Source organism: Rattus rattus, chromosome 1, assembly GCF_011064425.1.
Source record: "Rattus rattus isolate New Zealand chromosome 1, Rrattus_CSIRO_v1, whole genome shotgun sequence".
In the NCBI taxonomy this organism is placed as follows: domain Eukaryota; kingdom Metazoa; phylum Chordata; class Mammalia; order Rodentia; family Muridae; genus Rattus; species Rattus rattus.
In genome coordinates this window covers 19,755,599-19,772,499 of record NC_046154.1, presented here as the reverse complement: position 1 = coordinate 19,772,499, position 16,901 = coordinate 19,755,599, and the positions used below count along the sequence as shown (strand labels likewise).

Here is a 16,901-nt window from a genome sequence, read left to right as displayed (position 1 = left end):
TTTTGTGTGTCCACAAGATGGAGAGTGGAAGAGGTTTTAGCCCCCCACCGACTGTGGGCCGGGCATCTGGGACCTGAGTGGCTTCTTTTTGGTCTAGCTGTGTCACAGCCTCGGGATGGTGTTTGTGGAAAGCCGGGGAGCGCGACCCATTTTCCCTCTAATTAGAGAGCGTTGCCTTGACCATTTTGAATGAGATAAGTTTCCCTGCGTGATGTCCCTAGCTGCTCCCCGAAGCGCTCATTAGTCACTTCCCTGCAGCTGCCTTATTGTTTTCCAGATGCCCGCCGGGGGACTTGGCATTTCCCTTCCCTGATTGGAGTGGTAAGGCTGAGCTGGGAACATAGGCAGGCATCGCAGGGAGGGGCTTTGCGGCTTTTGCTCTTTCCCCTCATGCCCTCCGGAGCCACCACCTCACATTAGGGGCTTCAAAGCAGATACCTATACTTGTGGGTTGAGCCTGGTGAGCGGTGGCCACAGAAAAGCTCAACACACATTTATGAGGCCCTTAGTGTGCCTGGCGTCTGAGTGCCTGAGGGTACAAATGAGTGTATGTTCCTGCTCTTCTCAGCCTTCCCTTCTTAGCCTGGTGCCCCTTAGGAGGGCGCTTCAAGCAAGCTTGCAATGTTTTATTTATCCCCTTCTTCTCTGCAACCCTTCCCAGTTCTCTCATAGCGCAGCGTCTGATATGACCACCAGGTGGTGCTGTGCGCCCACAGTTGAGGACTTCCGGGGCCCTTGGAAGAGAAACAGGTTATGATCAGAGGCCTGTGCAATTTTCTCGACTAGGAGGCCTGGCAATAGGCCTCGGAGGTCTGAGAAAAGAATCTAGGGAGGACCCCGGGCTGCCAATCCTGGGACTACCCTGGCACACCCTGGTAAGGACGAGACAGTAATTCTACAGTTTCCACCTTCTTCGCCCAACTCACCAGGACGAAGGCTGAAAGTGTGAGACTCTGCAAAGTCTGGGGGGTGGGGGAAGGGGTCCTCACGTTACTCCCGCTGTGGTTTCCCAAGCGCTCATGCCTTTAAAAGCGCTAGCCATCTTTCCCTTACTCAACTAGCTATGCATAATGCATCAGATGTCTTAAAATATGCACATGACTTCACGCAGGGGAGGGATGCTGGGGGGGAAAAAACCCCTTATGACACAGATTTTAGCTTTTGCTTTTTTCTCTGGGAGAAATTTTACTTCTCCCCAGCCTGGCTTCTTGCCAGCTCTCATTCCCCTCTCTCCTGTCCTTCCCCACTCCCCCTTTCTTCCCCTGGAGCAGCCTGTCTCCTTTGCTGCTTTTTCTTCCTCCTATGCCCTGGCGTTTTTTCATTATGACCCTTCCCACCCTTCCTGATGGTTGGATTGGTCTTCTTCCCTGACAGCTTTTTAGCTCCTCCTGATGTCTGTGAATCTTCCTCATCACCAGTGTTCTGATCTGCCTCGGCCCCCTGGACCAAATGGCTATCTGCATTCAACCATCCCTGCCCCAGGGCTGCCAGGCAGGTCCTCCCTAATCCGGCGTGGGCTGCCCTTCAGCCACCAGCTCTTCCGGTTACACGGGAATTTCTGTCCATCCCTGCAGACCCCGAGGGCTGAGGGCGGAGGGACCCACTACGTGAACTGTTCCCTGCCCTTGCTTTAAGGTACAGACTCCATCTATACCTTGCCTTAGCCTCATTCTCATTTTACGGCTGAGAGGAATTCTGGCTCGGAGAGGGCAGTGCCGTCTCCAGGTTACACGGGGAGCGAGGGTGGGGGTGGGGGTGGGGGGAAGAGAGGAAGGATATGGAGCTAGGGCTGGTCTCCTGCTTTGCCCCCACTAACTGGTGCTTCAAAAGCTCTGTAGTCTCTCCACAGGATGGAAAGGATCCCTTTTCCATCTGACAGAACTAGGGGAGGGGACCATCCCAGAACATTCATTCTGTGGCTTATGGACTGGAAGTGCAAACCGATGCTAAGTTGTCCCAAGGACACTCTGGAGGGAGGTGCTTCAGTGCCGCCTCTAGGACACCGGCTTCTCTCCATCATCCGAAGGCCCTTCGGGTTCCTAGAAATCTTGCACACGAGGTTTTGAACCTCAAGAAGAGAGTTATCTCTTTCATAGACTCCTCTGGCCTGGGACAGGTTTCCATGGTTACGGTGAGACGAGGTGAAAGCTCTTGCTCCCACTTTCCTAACTCCTGGAATCCTCAGGGAGGCACTGCTTGCTACCCAGCAGTGCCAGAGCTTGGCCTTCAGACCGGAACCTGTCAAGGTGTCCTTGGGCTGTCACTTTACTTTTCTGGCCTGGATGCCCTCAACTGTAAGATTGAGGTGACAGTCAACAGCCATTTTCCAGGGTCCTGGGGGTGGATATATGTGTAGCGTGGTCATCAGGACTTGGGCATAGCAGGTTAACAATCGCTGGATGGAATGGAGCTTGGGATTGGAGCTCTGTGACCTCTCTGAGACGGAGGGGGGGGTGGGGTGGGGGGGGGTGGGGTGGGGGTGGTGGGGGGGGTGGGGTGGGGTGGTCAGCTTCTCTTTTGTCTACCCTTTACCAGCTATGTTTTGATGCCATTCTTGTCGAAATCAAGGGTTTTTTGTTTTTGTTTTTAGAGGTACTTAAGTGTTTTTGTCTGTTTGTGAACCAAGTGTGTGTCTGGCGGGGTAAGAGGGCATTGAATTTTCAGGAACTGAAATTATGGAAGGTGCGAGATACCATGTGGGTTTTGGGAAACCTAACCCAGGTCTCTTACAAGAGCAGCCAGTATTTTTTTTTTTAAGATTTATTTATTTATTCCATGTATGTGAGTACACTGTCAATGTCTTCAGACACACCAGAAGAGGGCATCAGATCTCATTACAGATGGTTGTGAGCCACCATGTGGTTGCTGGGATTTGAACTCAGGACCTCTGGAAGAGCAGTAGGTGCTCTTAACCACTGAGCCATCTCTCCAGCCCGCAGCCAGTATCCTTAATTGCTGAACCATCTGTCCTGTTCAGGAGTCAGGGTCCTTAAGGGGCAGAAGCTTCTTGGGATCCCTCGACAGGGAACACTGCGCAGACTGAGTTGGTAGCTCTCGGGCACCAGGCTTTAGAAGCCTCCAGGTTTCCAAGGCTACCAGGCAGGACTTCCCAGGAGTTAAAGTCCCACCCTCTCTTGTGTCTCTTGTGGTGGAACAGGTCCCACTATTGCCACAGTGTGATCATACTGGGTTCGTCCACTGTCTGTGGTGCATATCCCAGCCCAAGAAGCAGCTGGAGTTCCCTAGTGTTCCCGAGCCCTACTTTGCAAGATTTCGTTTGAATAAAGAGCCTAAGTGATTAGACGAAGGAGTGTACTTGTGCATGTATGCGTTTCTGTGTGCATGTGTGTGTGTGAGCGTGTGTGTGCATGCACGTGTGTCAAGGGGCCAAAGACCTGTCTTTCTTTTCTTTTTTTAATGATTTATTCATGTATTATGCATAGTGTTCTGCCTGCATGTATGCCTGCAGACCAGGAGAAGGCACCAGATCCCATTACAGATGGTTGTGAGCCACCAGGTGGTTGCTGGGAATTGAACTCAGGACCTCTGGAAGAGCAGTCGGTGCTCTTAACCCCTGAGCCATCTCTTCAGCCCTGAGATCTGTCTTTCGAAGAATATAACTTACCTCCCTGGAATCCTCCCACTGAATTAGGGAAGTGGTGTGGAGTATGGTTAAATCTACTCTTGGCTCAGAGCCATCATCCCTGCTGGACAGCCACTTAACCTCTCTAGATATGACCAGCTTGTCACCTACATGATGCTGCGTCCCAGGCCTTTCTCCCTGCTGACGGACAAAGTTCTGAGCCAGCCACGGCAAGTTGTGATACACCCGGTGCAAACCCCGGAAGCCTGGGTTTGGCCTGCTGGCAGGGGCTCACCACCAGAGGATGTGCAACGACCTATTTTTCCCTACCCTTTCCCTTCCCTCCCGATGCTGCTGACTGTGCCTCGGTTTCCCCATCTGAATAGATGGAAGGGGATGGGGACAGAGGAAGCCTCTATACTGACCCTTTCTTCCTGTGCCTTACCAGTTCTGGGTGCTCAGGGCACAGCAAGGGCCTTAGGCATAAACATACAATGGTGGAATGTGCTAGAACGAATGACCCATGGAAATGTGTAAGCCCAGTGAAGAAATTTCAAGTGAAATACAGGAGAAAGCTGAGAGGAGAAAGCTTCAAGCACGTCTTAGCTACTTGGGATTTTGTGCTCCCCCTGACCCCCCAGTACTGGGGATTGAACCTAGGGCCTTGAAGAATCCCAGCCCTGTACTTCTACATTATGGACGATGGAAAGGAAGACGGGCTCTCCTCCTCCCCAGGTTTCCCAGTTCATGGCTTAGTCAGAGGCCTAGAGTGAGAGACAATTTATTTAAGGCCTCAAAGAGAGCTGGGAGATACTCACCTGCAAGACCAGCGCTCAAGAAGCTGAGGCAGGAGGACCATAAGCTTCAACCAGCCTGGACTACACAGTAAGACCCTGTCAAAATAAGTGTGTGTGTGTGTGTGTGTATGGTGCCATTGCACAATTGTGGGCCTCTGGGGTGGAGAGAGGTAGAAATGGAGTCCTAAGACATGTTAACTCAGGCTAGAGGTATGACCAACTGAAAAAAAACAGAAGATCAAAGACGGAGTGATCAGACAGACGGGAGGGGCAGAAAATGGACCCCTCCTGACTCACGACTTCCACGGAGAACTTCCATGACGGAGAACTTAACTTCCAGCTACCCGTTCTGCAAACTGGGCCTGACCGTCCCCACCAGCCCACCCACCTTCTTATGAAGGCTGAGTTTTCAAAGATAATAACCATGGAGATGCCTCCTCAGGAGAACTGGAGCAAGAACCCCGGGCACTGTGCCTGGTTAGACAAGTGTTCTCCTACAGAGCTACATTCCCAGGTCTTGGGGCCGGTTTTCAGGCTGTCGGTGCCCACGTGCTGAGAAGGCAGGCACGCTCAGGAAGCAAACGGGTGGGCACTGAGTGGGGAAGGTGGGTGCTGCCACCTCCAACTTTATTTGCCCAAGGCAAGGTAAACAGAACAGTCTGGGCTTATAACTGCCGTCTCCTCTCTCTCACTGTCCGGGTGAAGAGTCTTCAGCTTTCTGTGTGACTCTATCGTCTTCACAGTGGGGCCCTGCTGGGTACTTAACTTGTAAGTTGCTTTGTGTTGGTTTGCAGCAAGGATGAGGCCCTAGTCTTGGCTCCATCACTAGACCTTGGCCAAGTCACCCTTTTAATGCCTCATCAGTTAAGCAGAGACACAGCCTCTCCTCTTTCCACCTACGAAGACTCTTACATTTGAGACACCAGGTCAATAATGGAGAACGCTATGGGGCAAAACCAGAAAGCGTAGCACAAACGTTAAGGGCCGTTTGTAAGGTTATACAACCCTGCGTCTTAGGCCCTTGCCATCTCAGCACTCCAGGGCTGACCTCACAGCTGCCTCTCAGCAGGGCCTTAATGAATGGAGTCAGGCAGCTTCTGGAGGGGAGCACCGACCATCTGGGGACCTGCTGCTTCTACCCTTGACAAGCCACGGGTCTCTGAGCCAGCCCAGGCTCCCTTTGGCTTTGGTTTCCTATGTGTGGATTGCAGGCTTGGGGTAGGTGATGTTTAAGGAGGCTCCCCAGTCCAGGCGGCTCTGAAGTGGGGGAACATGAACTGTTCCTTCTCACAGAGGGAGCCATTTCTTATTCACCTAACTGACAGCCACTAACAGCCCCCGCCTCAGGAGCCTTCTCCTCTTTAACGGTCTTGAGGGGCACATTGGCAGTTGGGCAATTGAACTTCTGTCACGACAGGGGAGACCACTGGGGTTCAGAGAGGATAGAGGATAGTGCCCGAATTGTCACTGCTAGGGAACTCCCACTGCTTGGGACTCAAGATCGACCTGTACCCAGAAGCCAATCACCTATCATAATCTATTTCTCCACTCCTTCCTCTTCTTGTCCTGAGGTCTGGATTTTGGAAACCAGCCAGCCCTTTATCGTGGGGGGAGGGGACGACGACCGTAGGCTTCATCTTCTCAGGCAGCCCCTCTTCCAAACCTAACACTGTCAATCTCCTTCTGCCCCACTCCCTGGAATTCTCGAGGTTAACAGTGAGCCAGAGGGTGGTCTTTTCATTCCGATGGCACCCCCTCCCCTGCTCCCCCGTGGGGCGTGGGGTGCTAGGTGAGCCAGGAGCCTAGTGACAAAGATTAGCTTCCTAACCCTGCCTCTCCCCCGCAGGCTGCTGGCCTTGGACTGGTTACCCCTCTCTACGGTTAGGCCAGTTCTGCAGAGCAGGTCTGGTCTCCTTGGGGAGAGCAGGTGCTCCGGGCTCAGGCGAGGATAATGAGCTCACGCACCTTGCCCCCTTGAAGTTACCATCTGGCGGACAGATGCGCCTCCCAGGCCTCTCGGGCTTCCCGGGTCTCCCTCCCTGGGTGCAGGAGCACGCTCCTGGTTTTGAGGCCGCAGTATCTCCCTAGAGCTTTATTAAGACTGTTGTTATAAGAGAGGTCCCGGAGGGCAGAGGGCCGCGGGCCCGGGGCGTCCCCAGCGAGTCACAGGGCGCTAGGAGCCGGGCATCCCGGGCAAGCCCAGAGTAATGAGGCTCTCCCCTATCCCGCGGGAGGCGGGGCTGCCCCTCCTCCCCTCCTCCTTCTCTTGGGGGGGAGGGGGGAGTCAGGGCCCAGCACAGACGGACAAGAAGTGAGAAAAAGGCCTTCCTGGTAGATCTGGTGGGCACGGGGGCAGAGGAATGCCTGGCAGGGTCTAAGTGGGGCACAAGTGTGCTGGAGGAAGGGAGGCGTGCCCGCGGGTCGCCTAGGGCGCTCCGATCCTTGACCTCTGTAACTAGCCTCTAGGGAGGTCAGCATCCGCGTCCTTCCCGGCCTGTGCGTCCTCGATCCCCTCCCCTCCCGCTGCTTCGGGTTCCCCTCGGGAGTCACAGCCAGCCGAGCCGGCGCGCACAGGCTCCGGGTCGGGTAAACACCGCGCGGGAGGGGCTCAGGCCATGCGGGGCGGGGTGGAGCGGGGCGGAGCGCACCCGGGCCCCTCGGCGCGGGCCGGACGGAGGGGACAGGGGGCGGGGGCAGGAAGCCAGCCGCGGTCCGGCGCGGCCCCGTGACGTCGCTCAGCTTCCAGGGATCTCTCCCCGAGGCCCACGGGTCCCCTCCTCCCTCCCTCCTCCGGCGCTTCGCTTCCAGCCTGAGCTGGCATTCTCCCTAGCAGCTCGCAGGCTGCTCCTCCGTCCTTGCCTCTCTCTTTCCCCCTCTCTCCTCCTTTCCTCTCCGACCCTTTATTTCTCCCTCCTTTCGCTTCTCCGCTCCGCCTCTCCGCTCCAGATCTAGTCTCCCCCCTTTCTTTTTCTCCCTCCTTCTTCACCCTCCCTCCTCCCGCCGCTCCCCTTGCCTTCTTCTGTCTTTCTGTTTTTCTCCCCGTCGCCCTCTCGGTTTCTTCCCTCCCTCCCTCCCTCCGGGTTTCCTCCCCCTGCCCTCCCTCCTCCACGCTCCCCTCCCCCTCGGCCGCTCGCTGCTTCCCAGTCCCCGAGTCGCCGCTGCCGCCGCCGCCCGCACCCGCGGCAGGACCGGCCCGCGCGCTCCCCGGGGTGCGCCCACCTGGGTCCCGCGCCCTCCGGGCTCGCAGGGACACCCTCCTCCCAGCGCGTCGCGGCCCCGCCCGGCTCGGCCCCCGCCCCGCGCCCGAGAGCGCCGAGGATGTGAGTCCTGCCCGCCTGCCGGAGCAGCAGCCACTCGCGCGCGGAGCCCGAGCGCAGCGCAGCTCAGCTGCGGGCGCTCGTTGGGTCGCTCGCGCGGGCTGCGCGCTCCTGCCACAAGCGGTGTCTCTCCCCGGCCACTCGCCGGCTCCAGCACCGCGGCAGCCCCGAGGGCCGTCCCCGGCCGGCCATCCCCGGCCCCAGCGCCGCTGACCCTGTCCTCCGCGGGCGGGGACGCGGGCGGAGGAGGTGCCGCCTCGGAGCCCCCGGACGCGACCATGTCGGAGGTGCTGCCCTACGGCGACGAGAAGCTGAGCCCCTACGGCGACGGCGGCGACGTGGGCCAGATCTTCTCGTGCCGCCTGCAGGACACCAACAACTTCTTCGGCGCCGGGCAGAGCAAGCGGCCGCCCAAGCTGGGCCAGATCGGCCGGAGCAAGCGCGGTGAGTTCCCCGCCCCTTACCCCCCGCGGTGCTGGTGCTGCAGCCTGGCGGGGGCGCAGGGGTCCCCGCGGTGGGGGGTGGCATCTGCGGGATCTAGGGATCCCTCCTGCGGCGGAAGCTAGATCAGGCCTCGGGCAAGAGTCTGCGTTTGTCTGGGCCACCAGTGGGGTCACCCGGGGGCGTGGTAGCTTCTACTTGCAGCTGAGGCCCAAAGGTTATACCCGCGTCCTCAACCGCACCAAAGTTTGCTTTTAGATTTCACACCCCTCCCCCTTTTTGCGCAGTGGAGTCGCATCTGTACTCTCTCTGCTCTGCCACCCTGGAGTAAGGGGTCCCGGAGCTTCTTAGGGGTCTGTGGGGGTGGGGTGCGGGGACGGACCTTAACTCCCGTGGGGAAGGCGAGGAGCGTTGAGGTCGCACAGGTTTTTGACTGTTAACTTGCCAGAGGGGAAAAGGGTGGTGGTAGCCTGGGATATTGATGTTGGAGAAGCCCCAGAGAAACGGACACGCAGGATGCTGCCCTAAAAGACTGGGGGGCCGAGGTGAAGGGTGGAGAGATACTCAGGGGACCGAGGTGAGCTGAGAGCTACAGCGGGGGAGCTGTAGCGAGCCTGGGACTCAAGTCTAGGGAGGACGCTGAAGCAGCTGGAACAATGAGGGTGACCAACAGGGAGACCTACGTGTAGAGACCCAGAGTCCTGGGCAGGTGATCTGATCATCCAGTACAGGGGGACCGGTGGAGGGACTGAGAGAGGCCAAGCGGAGACAGTGAGGCGGAAGAGGCGACCCGAGGCAAAGCCCCTGGCGGCAGGGAAGGAAGGTTCTGCCCTTTGCGGTGGCACTGAGAGCGGAGGGGCGGAGGCTACCGGCCGGGGCACAGAGAAGGGAGCACGGCATGGGGACACCCGTGCAGGCCAGGCCTAAACTCTCCAGCCGTAGATCGGCGTGGGAACCTATGCCAGCCTCCCTTCTTTCCTGCTCCGGGCTTCTTCGAACCCGGCCTGGGCTAGCGGCACCAGTGACCTGAAGACCTCAGTTTCCCTTTCTCTCCTTAAGAAGAAGCCTAGGAGACTTCTTTGTAAATGGACGCATCGGGCTGCAGTGAAGCTGGGTCGGCTCCCCCTTGCTCGCTTTTTCCTAGAATCTAGCTAGGGTGCGGGTTAGGCAGTGGGGCAGTTCAGAAGCAGGCAGGGAAGGGCGCCTAGGGAGATGGTGCTGTTCACCCTGCATGGAGCAGCCAAGCCTTCCTTTCTCCCTCTCCCCTGCATCCCCCCAGTGGAGATAGGCAACAGTATTTGTGATCCCCTGGCCAGCCTCTCTTACCTTTCTCTCCCCCTTCCTCCTTTTTTTTTTTTTTTTTTTTTTTTTTTGCAGTTGTTATTGAAGATGATAGGATCGATGACGTGCTGAAAACCATGACCGACAAGGCACCTCCTGGTGTCTAAACTGCCCCCAAAGACAATGTGTTGAGGGAAGGAATAAGAAGAGTGGCGGGCTGTGACAGTTACTGACAAAAAGCATGAGGAGGAGAAAGCACTTTGGAATTTATTATTAGCTTGCTACCTACGATGAAATCGACAACCTGTGTCTCAAGTCAGGCCGGGAGACAGATGAGGTGGGAGGAGGAGGAGGAAGGAGAGGAGGAGGAGGAGGAGGCGGCAAAGGCTCTGGGCTCCTCTTTAAAAAAAAAAACAAAAGTTAAAAAAAACACACACAAAAAGTAAAAAAAAAATAAATAAAAATAAAAAATAAAAATCACTATATACACACATATAAAAGAGAAAAGTGTCAGTTGCAGCTACTTGTCGAAATTAATACCTGTTTCTTTTTATCTATGGTAAATATCGTGCAATTATAGATCTGGATTTTGAACCACTTCCTGAAAGCAGCACCCGAGTACACGAAGGTGCTTGTGTTCTCTGCTGATCTGGCTGTTTCCAATGTTTACATTATTTAATCTTGCAAAAATGATCCTGTGCACTTGGATGTGACATGCCGTCTAGTCCGGTTTCATCTTTTTTTTTTTTTAATGTTGTTTATTCTTGGATGTACAAAAGAAAAATTGGGGGGAGGGGGTGATCTCTGTAGATACTCTTGTACTTTGAAGTTACCGGAAATGGAACGGGTCTTAGAGCAGAAAGTAACTTTTCCAAGGAACAGATGCTTGTGAAGGCCCCCTTCCTGGTCTTATTCTCCAGAGACAACTGAAATTTAGCTTCTTTGTTGCAGCAAAGCTCTTTGCCCAGGTGAACACTGACCACCGCGGGTTTTCTATGTCAGAAAGAAGAAGAAAAACAAAAACATGCTCGAGCTTTTTCTAACCTCCCCTTGGGGGTCTGTTGTGCGAACCCCTCTTTCTTCAATATCGTGTCACTTTATTCTCTTTAATGGACTGTAACAAACAACAACAACAACAATGTAATCACGAGAGTGCCAAATATCTTGAAACGCCAAAAGGCATTTTGGTTTCCTTTTCTCCCCTGTGCTCTGAGTCTTCGTACTGGAACGCTTGGAGTGTCTTTTCTGTTATTTATAGGGGTTCTCTTAAGGCTCTCGCCAGCTGCCTGTTTTGCATGGTATTTGCAAAAAAAAAAAATGCCTCTTGCGTGAGGAATCTTTTACTTTTTTTTTTTTTTTTTTTATTTGTTTGCAACTTTGGTCCTCTAGCGGTCCCCACCCCAGCCCCAGTTCCTTCTTTTCTTAATTCTTTATTCTGTATGCTGCACCTTGAACCAGCACACAGGGCTATTTCTCCAATGTACAATAAAGAACTCTTCCTGTGTCTCCTTTCTTTCGTTGGCCTTGTTTCTCGGGGACTTTGCTGTCCATCTGACTGGAATAAGGAGGTGGTGGCTTTGACCTGTGGGGTGAAATAAGTCGTGCACGTTGGGGACATCAGCCAGTGGGGCCGGATGGGCCAGGCTATTCCCAGAGAATACATGAATCAGTGGACTTTGAATTTTGCAAATAGGGCTCCTTGTGGCTTCCCTGAGGCCTTGGCCATCCTGTTGGGGCGGGAAGCTGCTAGTCCTGTGGACACTGAAGCTAAGGAGGCTGGACTTTGGGTTCAAGTCCCAGCTCTGATTTTCTTACTCTCTGAACTGGAACTTCTGTAAACTTCAGCTGCTTGGGCTTCGAAGATAAATGAACTCAGCTTCTGCCTCATAGGGTCAAGAAGAGGAATTTGAGTTGGGGATTTAGCTCAGTGGTAGAGCGCTTGCCTAGCAAGCCCAAGGCCCTGGGTTCGGTCCTCAGCTCTGAAAAAAAAAAGGGGGGGAGTTTGAATACTTAGTACACCAAAACCTTCCGCTGTGGGCCACCAGTAGCACCCACTGAACATCACTAGAGGCTGGCTGTGGATATGCTCTCTCTGTAACCTCTTGAGCCTACTGTTCACTTGCTTGAGGATGAGTCTGTTCTTGTGGGATGCATAGCTGGAAGGTCCCAGGCACCCGCTACTCCTGCCTCTAGTCACCCAGTAGAAAAGCTTCTTGGGCAGGGTGGGGAGGTAGCTTCAGCTCTTGTTAAGCTGGAGGCAGTGATGGGTCAGGGTTCATGGGGAGGGGACTTGGGAGAAGGATTTAGGCTCGGAAAAGAGAGGTCTCATCCAGCACCCCTCCCCTGGGCTGTTTTGCATGTAGAAGTCCCAGTGCCTGGAGCTTTTAATGTGTTTGTTGTAAAGCTGTCAGTCAAGGAGTCACAACACAGCTCACAGTGACAGGAGCTTGAGTGGGACTCAGACATCAGGTAAGAGTCCCCACGGGAGGGGGTGCAGAAAAGGGACTCCAGGAAGCCAGGGAGGAGGGGAGGGCGAATATTGCATCCCCCTTAGGTCTGACAGCCTCAGCAGGTCCCAGCCCAGAGTTCTTCATCCTGTGGTCATTACTGGGACTGATGGGAGAGCTGGAACTGGCAGTGCCCAGCCTGCGGATGCCAACTTCATTTTCCCAGGCGCACGGTCCTCTTCTTGAATCTGGCTGTCTTCCCTCTTGACCCTAGGCACTCCCTTTTGGACTTGAAGTTCTATAGTTTCCATAGAGCCAGGGAATGCAATGCATTTCCTGCTCTGCCTACCCAGAAGGCCAAGGGGGTCACCAGGTAAAAGATTAGGGCAAGGGCCTGCTCTTTGTTCAAATAATAATCTGCCAGGAGGGGCAGAGGCCAGGTAAAAAGGTAGCTTTTGGGATGTGGTTTCGGATCACAGTACTGCAGTCACTGAGTACTGTCTCAGAGTTGTCTCAGCACTCCTAGAAACCCAGCGACATTCACTTACCAGCCACCAAAGAAGCTGAAGCCCCCGGGAAGCAAGGAAGACCACCTGCGTCACTTTTCCTGAATGCCAGACTCACAGCAGCCCCAAGGAACGGATGCTGTTGTTACCTGCACAGCAGAGAGCCGGTCTCAGGAAGGGTAATAATTCCTGCCAAGTGCCTTGGTTTGTTATCTGCAGAGGCAGGATTGGAACCCAGAGCCCAGCGTCCGGATGAGGATGCAGACAGACTTTGGCTCTGTTCCTGGCTTCAGTGGTTGTCCTTCAGCCTTTAAAAGTCCTTGGGTTGGTGTGTTTTCCTCAAGTCTGCCCATCTCCCCCCATCCTGAACAACAGGGGTCAGAAGGGGGCAGCGTATGGATGTGGCCAGCCAGCGCCTGGAGCTGCCCGGCGCCCTGGGCCAAGGCTGAAGGTCCATTTTAATAAGTGATGTATTAAAAGGTTCCTGCTGGAAGCCACTGAGCAGCCAAGGCAGGTCCTCAGCTTGGAATGAGTCTGTCCTTCTAGAGGCCTCCATTCAGTAACAAATCCCTCAAATCTACTATAGTACTGGGTGAGCATTTGTTGAGAAGGTAGTTCGGGAACTATACCATGGGCTGGGTATGTCTGAAGTATCTGGAGAGGACAGCAGTGAATCTGGAAAAAGCGATTAAAAGATGGAGGTCGGGGAGGATGACTCTAAACCTCCAAGCATGGACCTGGAGCATCCGGGGCTGCGTTCTTCAAAATTTAGCTAATTGAATGTTTTCAATGAGCACCCTTGATTCTGCTCCTGTGACCTGTCCAGGCAGATGGGCTGCAGGAATATCAAAGGTATCCTTACAGGAAGAACTCACAAATTAAGTTTGAAAACAGAGACGCTTGAAGATTGCTCCCGTCTGCCACAGAGGGAGGGATGAGCCTGGGGATGCCTCCCCAGAGAAGGTAGCAATTTCTAGGTGTTCAAGGGCTACCCAGGAGAAGGCTCTGGCATAGAGAGAGGGAAACTGACTTTGGGTGGCAGGTGGATTCAGGACTTAGATGGTTTGGATTTGAACCCTTTATCCTGGCTAGGAGCCAGGGCATGACTCAAGGTCTTTGGCTTTCTGGTTCTTCTATAAAATAAGGACGGTAAGAAGAATCAGGAAAGGTTAAATGGGAACTTCTATCTCCCCAGGACATGGCCTGATACTCAGAAAATGACAGCTCTTGGTACGAGCATCCAGGAAGTACTTTCTACATGTCAGGCAACGGGTGACCAAAATCACTGGAGAAATTCTTAACAGTACAGTGTGTCATGATTTCGGCATAGTCTTTTGGGGGTGGAAAGGGCAGGAGTTTGCTTGAGGAGATGGGAGTGGTTCAAGGGACTTGCTCTTCCTTTTGTGATCTCCATCAGCTTTCCAAGGCTCCTACATAAAGTTGCCAGCTCGTTCCCCAAAGGCAGTGTCTCTGAAAGTTACGCCATCCCTTCCACCCAGCCTGACGGAAGTCTTCCTTCCTTGGATGGGAGCCATGGGGCTGACTTGCCCTGGGGAGGGCTGAACTTAGGTCTTTGCATAGGTCTCTTCCTTAGACAAGACCTCAGGCTTCATTCAGTGAGTACTGACTTGCATTATCTTGTATAATTGAAGAACAAACTAGGGGCTTGTCCTGGTTTCAAAAATAATCGTTCTCCTCCAGGGACTTGAGACTGGAACAAAGGGGTTGTGCTGACTGGTTTTATGTCAACCTGACACAAGCTCTAGTCATCTAACAGGAGGAAGCCTCTGTTGAAAAAATGACTCCCCTAAGATCCAGCTCCTAGGACATTTTCTTAGTGATTGATGTGGGAGGGTCCAGCCCTCTGTGGGTGGGGCCACCCCGGGGTGGGTGGTTCTGGGGTCTATAAGAAAGCAGGCTGGGCAAGCCATGATGAGCAAGCCAGTAAGCAGCACCCTTCCATGGCCCCTGCATCAGCTCCTGCCTCCAGGTTCCTGCCCTATTTCAGTCCCTGCCTCGGCTTCCCTCAATAGACTGTGACTCAGGATATGTAAGTCAAAAAAACCCTCTTTCCTCCCCAAGTTGCTTTTTTTGGGTTATGGCGTTCCGCTGAAGCAATTTAACCCTAAGACAGGAGCTTGGAGATTCTGAGGCGTTAGCAACGCACTTCCTGAGTGTTGGCAACAATGGGAACCAAAAGCAGCTGGGTCTTGGGTATGGCCTGGCACTCGAACCTGTGACCCACTTTAACATAAAATACCACTGAAACTCCAGACTAGTTTAAGGCGATCTACAGGTGGTGGGCAAGAAGGCTCATCAAGGTAAAGGCACTGGCCTCTGGCCCCGAGTGTCTGCTCCCCAGGACCTGCACAGGAAGAAGGAAAGAACCGATCCTCAGAAGTTATCTTTGGAACCTCACACGCATGCTGTGGCATGCACATGTGATACCCTCCAATAAAGAAATGTGATGATGACAATGACGATGAAGATGACGGTGATACCTGACACGTTGGGAAGACAATGCTCAGTTGACAGATATGATAACCCTGATTCGGTTTCTTCTATTCCTACCATTTGGTGCCATTCTGGCTAATTTTGCCCAATTGAAGAGTCAATATGGGACCATGGCTAGTCGCTAAAGCCCACAGCTTATTTAGATTTTATTCACTTTTTTTTTAATATAATGCCTTTTGTATTCCTGCATTCCACACCGGAGGGCACATTACAGTTAGTCAGCCTGTCTCCTAGGGAATCTCTTGACTGCGTTAGTTTCTTAGACTTACCTGCTGATGGAGCACTGGAGACCAGTTTTGTAGGCTGGCCTCTAAGTAAAATACCTTCTTACATTGTTTTGTTTTGAGAAAGTTCTCAAGAAGAACAGGCTGGTTTTGACCATAGTATGTACTATGTACTATGGAGCATGTAGTATGTACCATGTAGTATGTACTATGTAGTATTACCATGCAGTATGTAGTATGTACCATGTAGTATGTACTATGTAGTATGCACTGTGTAGAATGTGCTATGTAGTATATACTGTGTAGTATGTAGTATGCATTATGTAGTATGTACTGAGTTCTATGTAATATGAAGCCTTTGAACTTCTCATCCTCCTGTTGTCCCCTCCCAAGGGCTGGGATTACAGGCATGCACCACAATTTCCAGGTTTTGAAGTCCAAGCATAAAATCTAAGGTTTTATGCACGCCAGGCAGGCACTCTTCCACTCGAGCTCTGTCCTCAACCCCGTCAGTGAGGGCTGACCTGATACTTTTCCCCCAGTGGATTGAGTAATGTGATGGGTGTTAGAGGGAGGCAGGCTGCCCGCTCTCCCCATCATATCAGAGGCACAGGCGAGAGACGATGCTCACGGCCCAGGTCATTTGGGCCGAGATGGTGGGTTTGTCAGGATTCTGGGTTGCGGAATTCTCCCTCTTCTTTTGTGCACATTGCACCTTTGGGAGGGAAATCACTGTGCAAAGCGCATGTTTTAGGGGCAGAAGTGCCTCCACGCCTTGAGGTCTTCTTCTTCTTCTTCTTCTTCTTCTTCTTCTTCTTCTTCTTCTTCTTCTTCTTCTTCTTCTTCTTCTTCTTCTTCTTCTTCTTCTTCTTCTTCTCTTTCTTTTCTATTTTTCAGAGCTGGGGATCGAACCCAGGGCCTTGTGCTTCCTAGGCAAGCGCTCTACTACTGAGCTAAATCCCCAACCCCACCTTGAGGTCTTCTGCACAGGCCATCAAGGGAGCCATCGTCCAGTAGTTCCATGTCCAGCAAGAGGCAGAAGTTCAGAGAAAACCTGAGTTCCAGGCACACCACGGGGTGGGGTGGGAGAAGACCCAGGATTTGCAAAAATCCCCCACAGTGCAGTCAGATGACCGATAGATGGAGCCGTGCAAGAGAAGGGGAAAAAAAGATTTTTAACAAATTAATAGAAGCGACTTCCTGTGGAGAAACTGTCATCCTGGTTAGAAACTGTGCAGCGTCTAATCCTGTTCTTGGAAACTCAGGCAGCTGCTCTGGTTTACACAATCTGCCTATCGGAGGGAAGGGGAAGGGAGAACAAACCATGTTGTCCTTATTCAACAGCAGAGATTCTCCCAAACCATATGCAAAAATAAATCTCAGGCAATGCGGGTAACCCGGGAAACCTGGCGGCTGGGCTAAAGCCTGCTGGGCGGCCTGGGGACAAAGATCTTAGAGACCCACCCCGCCCCAGAGGGTCCAAGAGTCACAGACAGATAGAAGTCCCCAGCCTTCCCCTCAAGTGTTCCCGGATCCACAGACTTGCCTCACCTTGACACTCCTCACACGGGGGGGGGGATCTCTAGCTGGGGGGGGACACCCCCCAGAGCCCGGAACAGGGTCTTTGACTTAGAGGCAGCTGTTTTGAGGACAAAGGGTCACCAAGAGGGGAGGAAGTCACTGGGAGGACAGGCTGTGTTGGGGAGGACCCGGAAGTATGCCCTGGGAAATCCTAAGAGAATAGTCGATGGGAGGGGTGGGCAGTCGATGAGGGAGGACAGACAGAGACAG

The 16,901-nt window shown here is 53.4% G+C and overlaps 1 protein-coding gene across 1 annotated transcript; it reads left to right on the top strand.

Annotated features, from left to right (window-relative positions):
* The first annotated feature begins 7,474 nt into the window (after positions 1–7,474).
* Positions 7,475–10,932, top strand: Camk2n1 (calcium/calmodulin dependent protein kinase II inhibitor 1). The gene is made up of 2 exons (XM_032895565.1): positions 7,475–8,141; positions 9,516–10,932. Exons 1-2 carry the CDS (start codon positions 7,976–7,978, stop codon positions 9,584–9,586), a joined length of 237 nt encoding a protein of 78 aa, XP_032751456.1. The 5' UTR covers positions 7,475–7,975; the 3' UTR covers positions 9,587–10,932.
* The last annotated feature ends 5,969 nt before the right edge of the window (positions 10,933–16,901 follow it).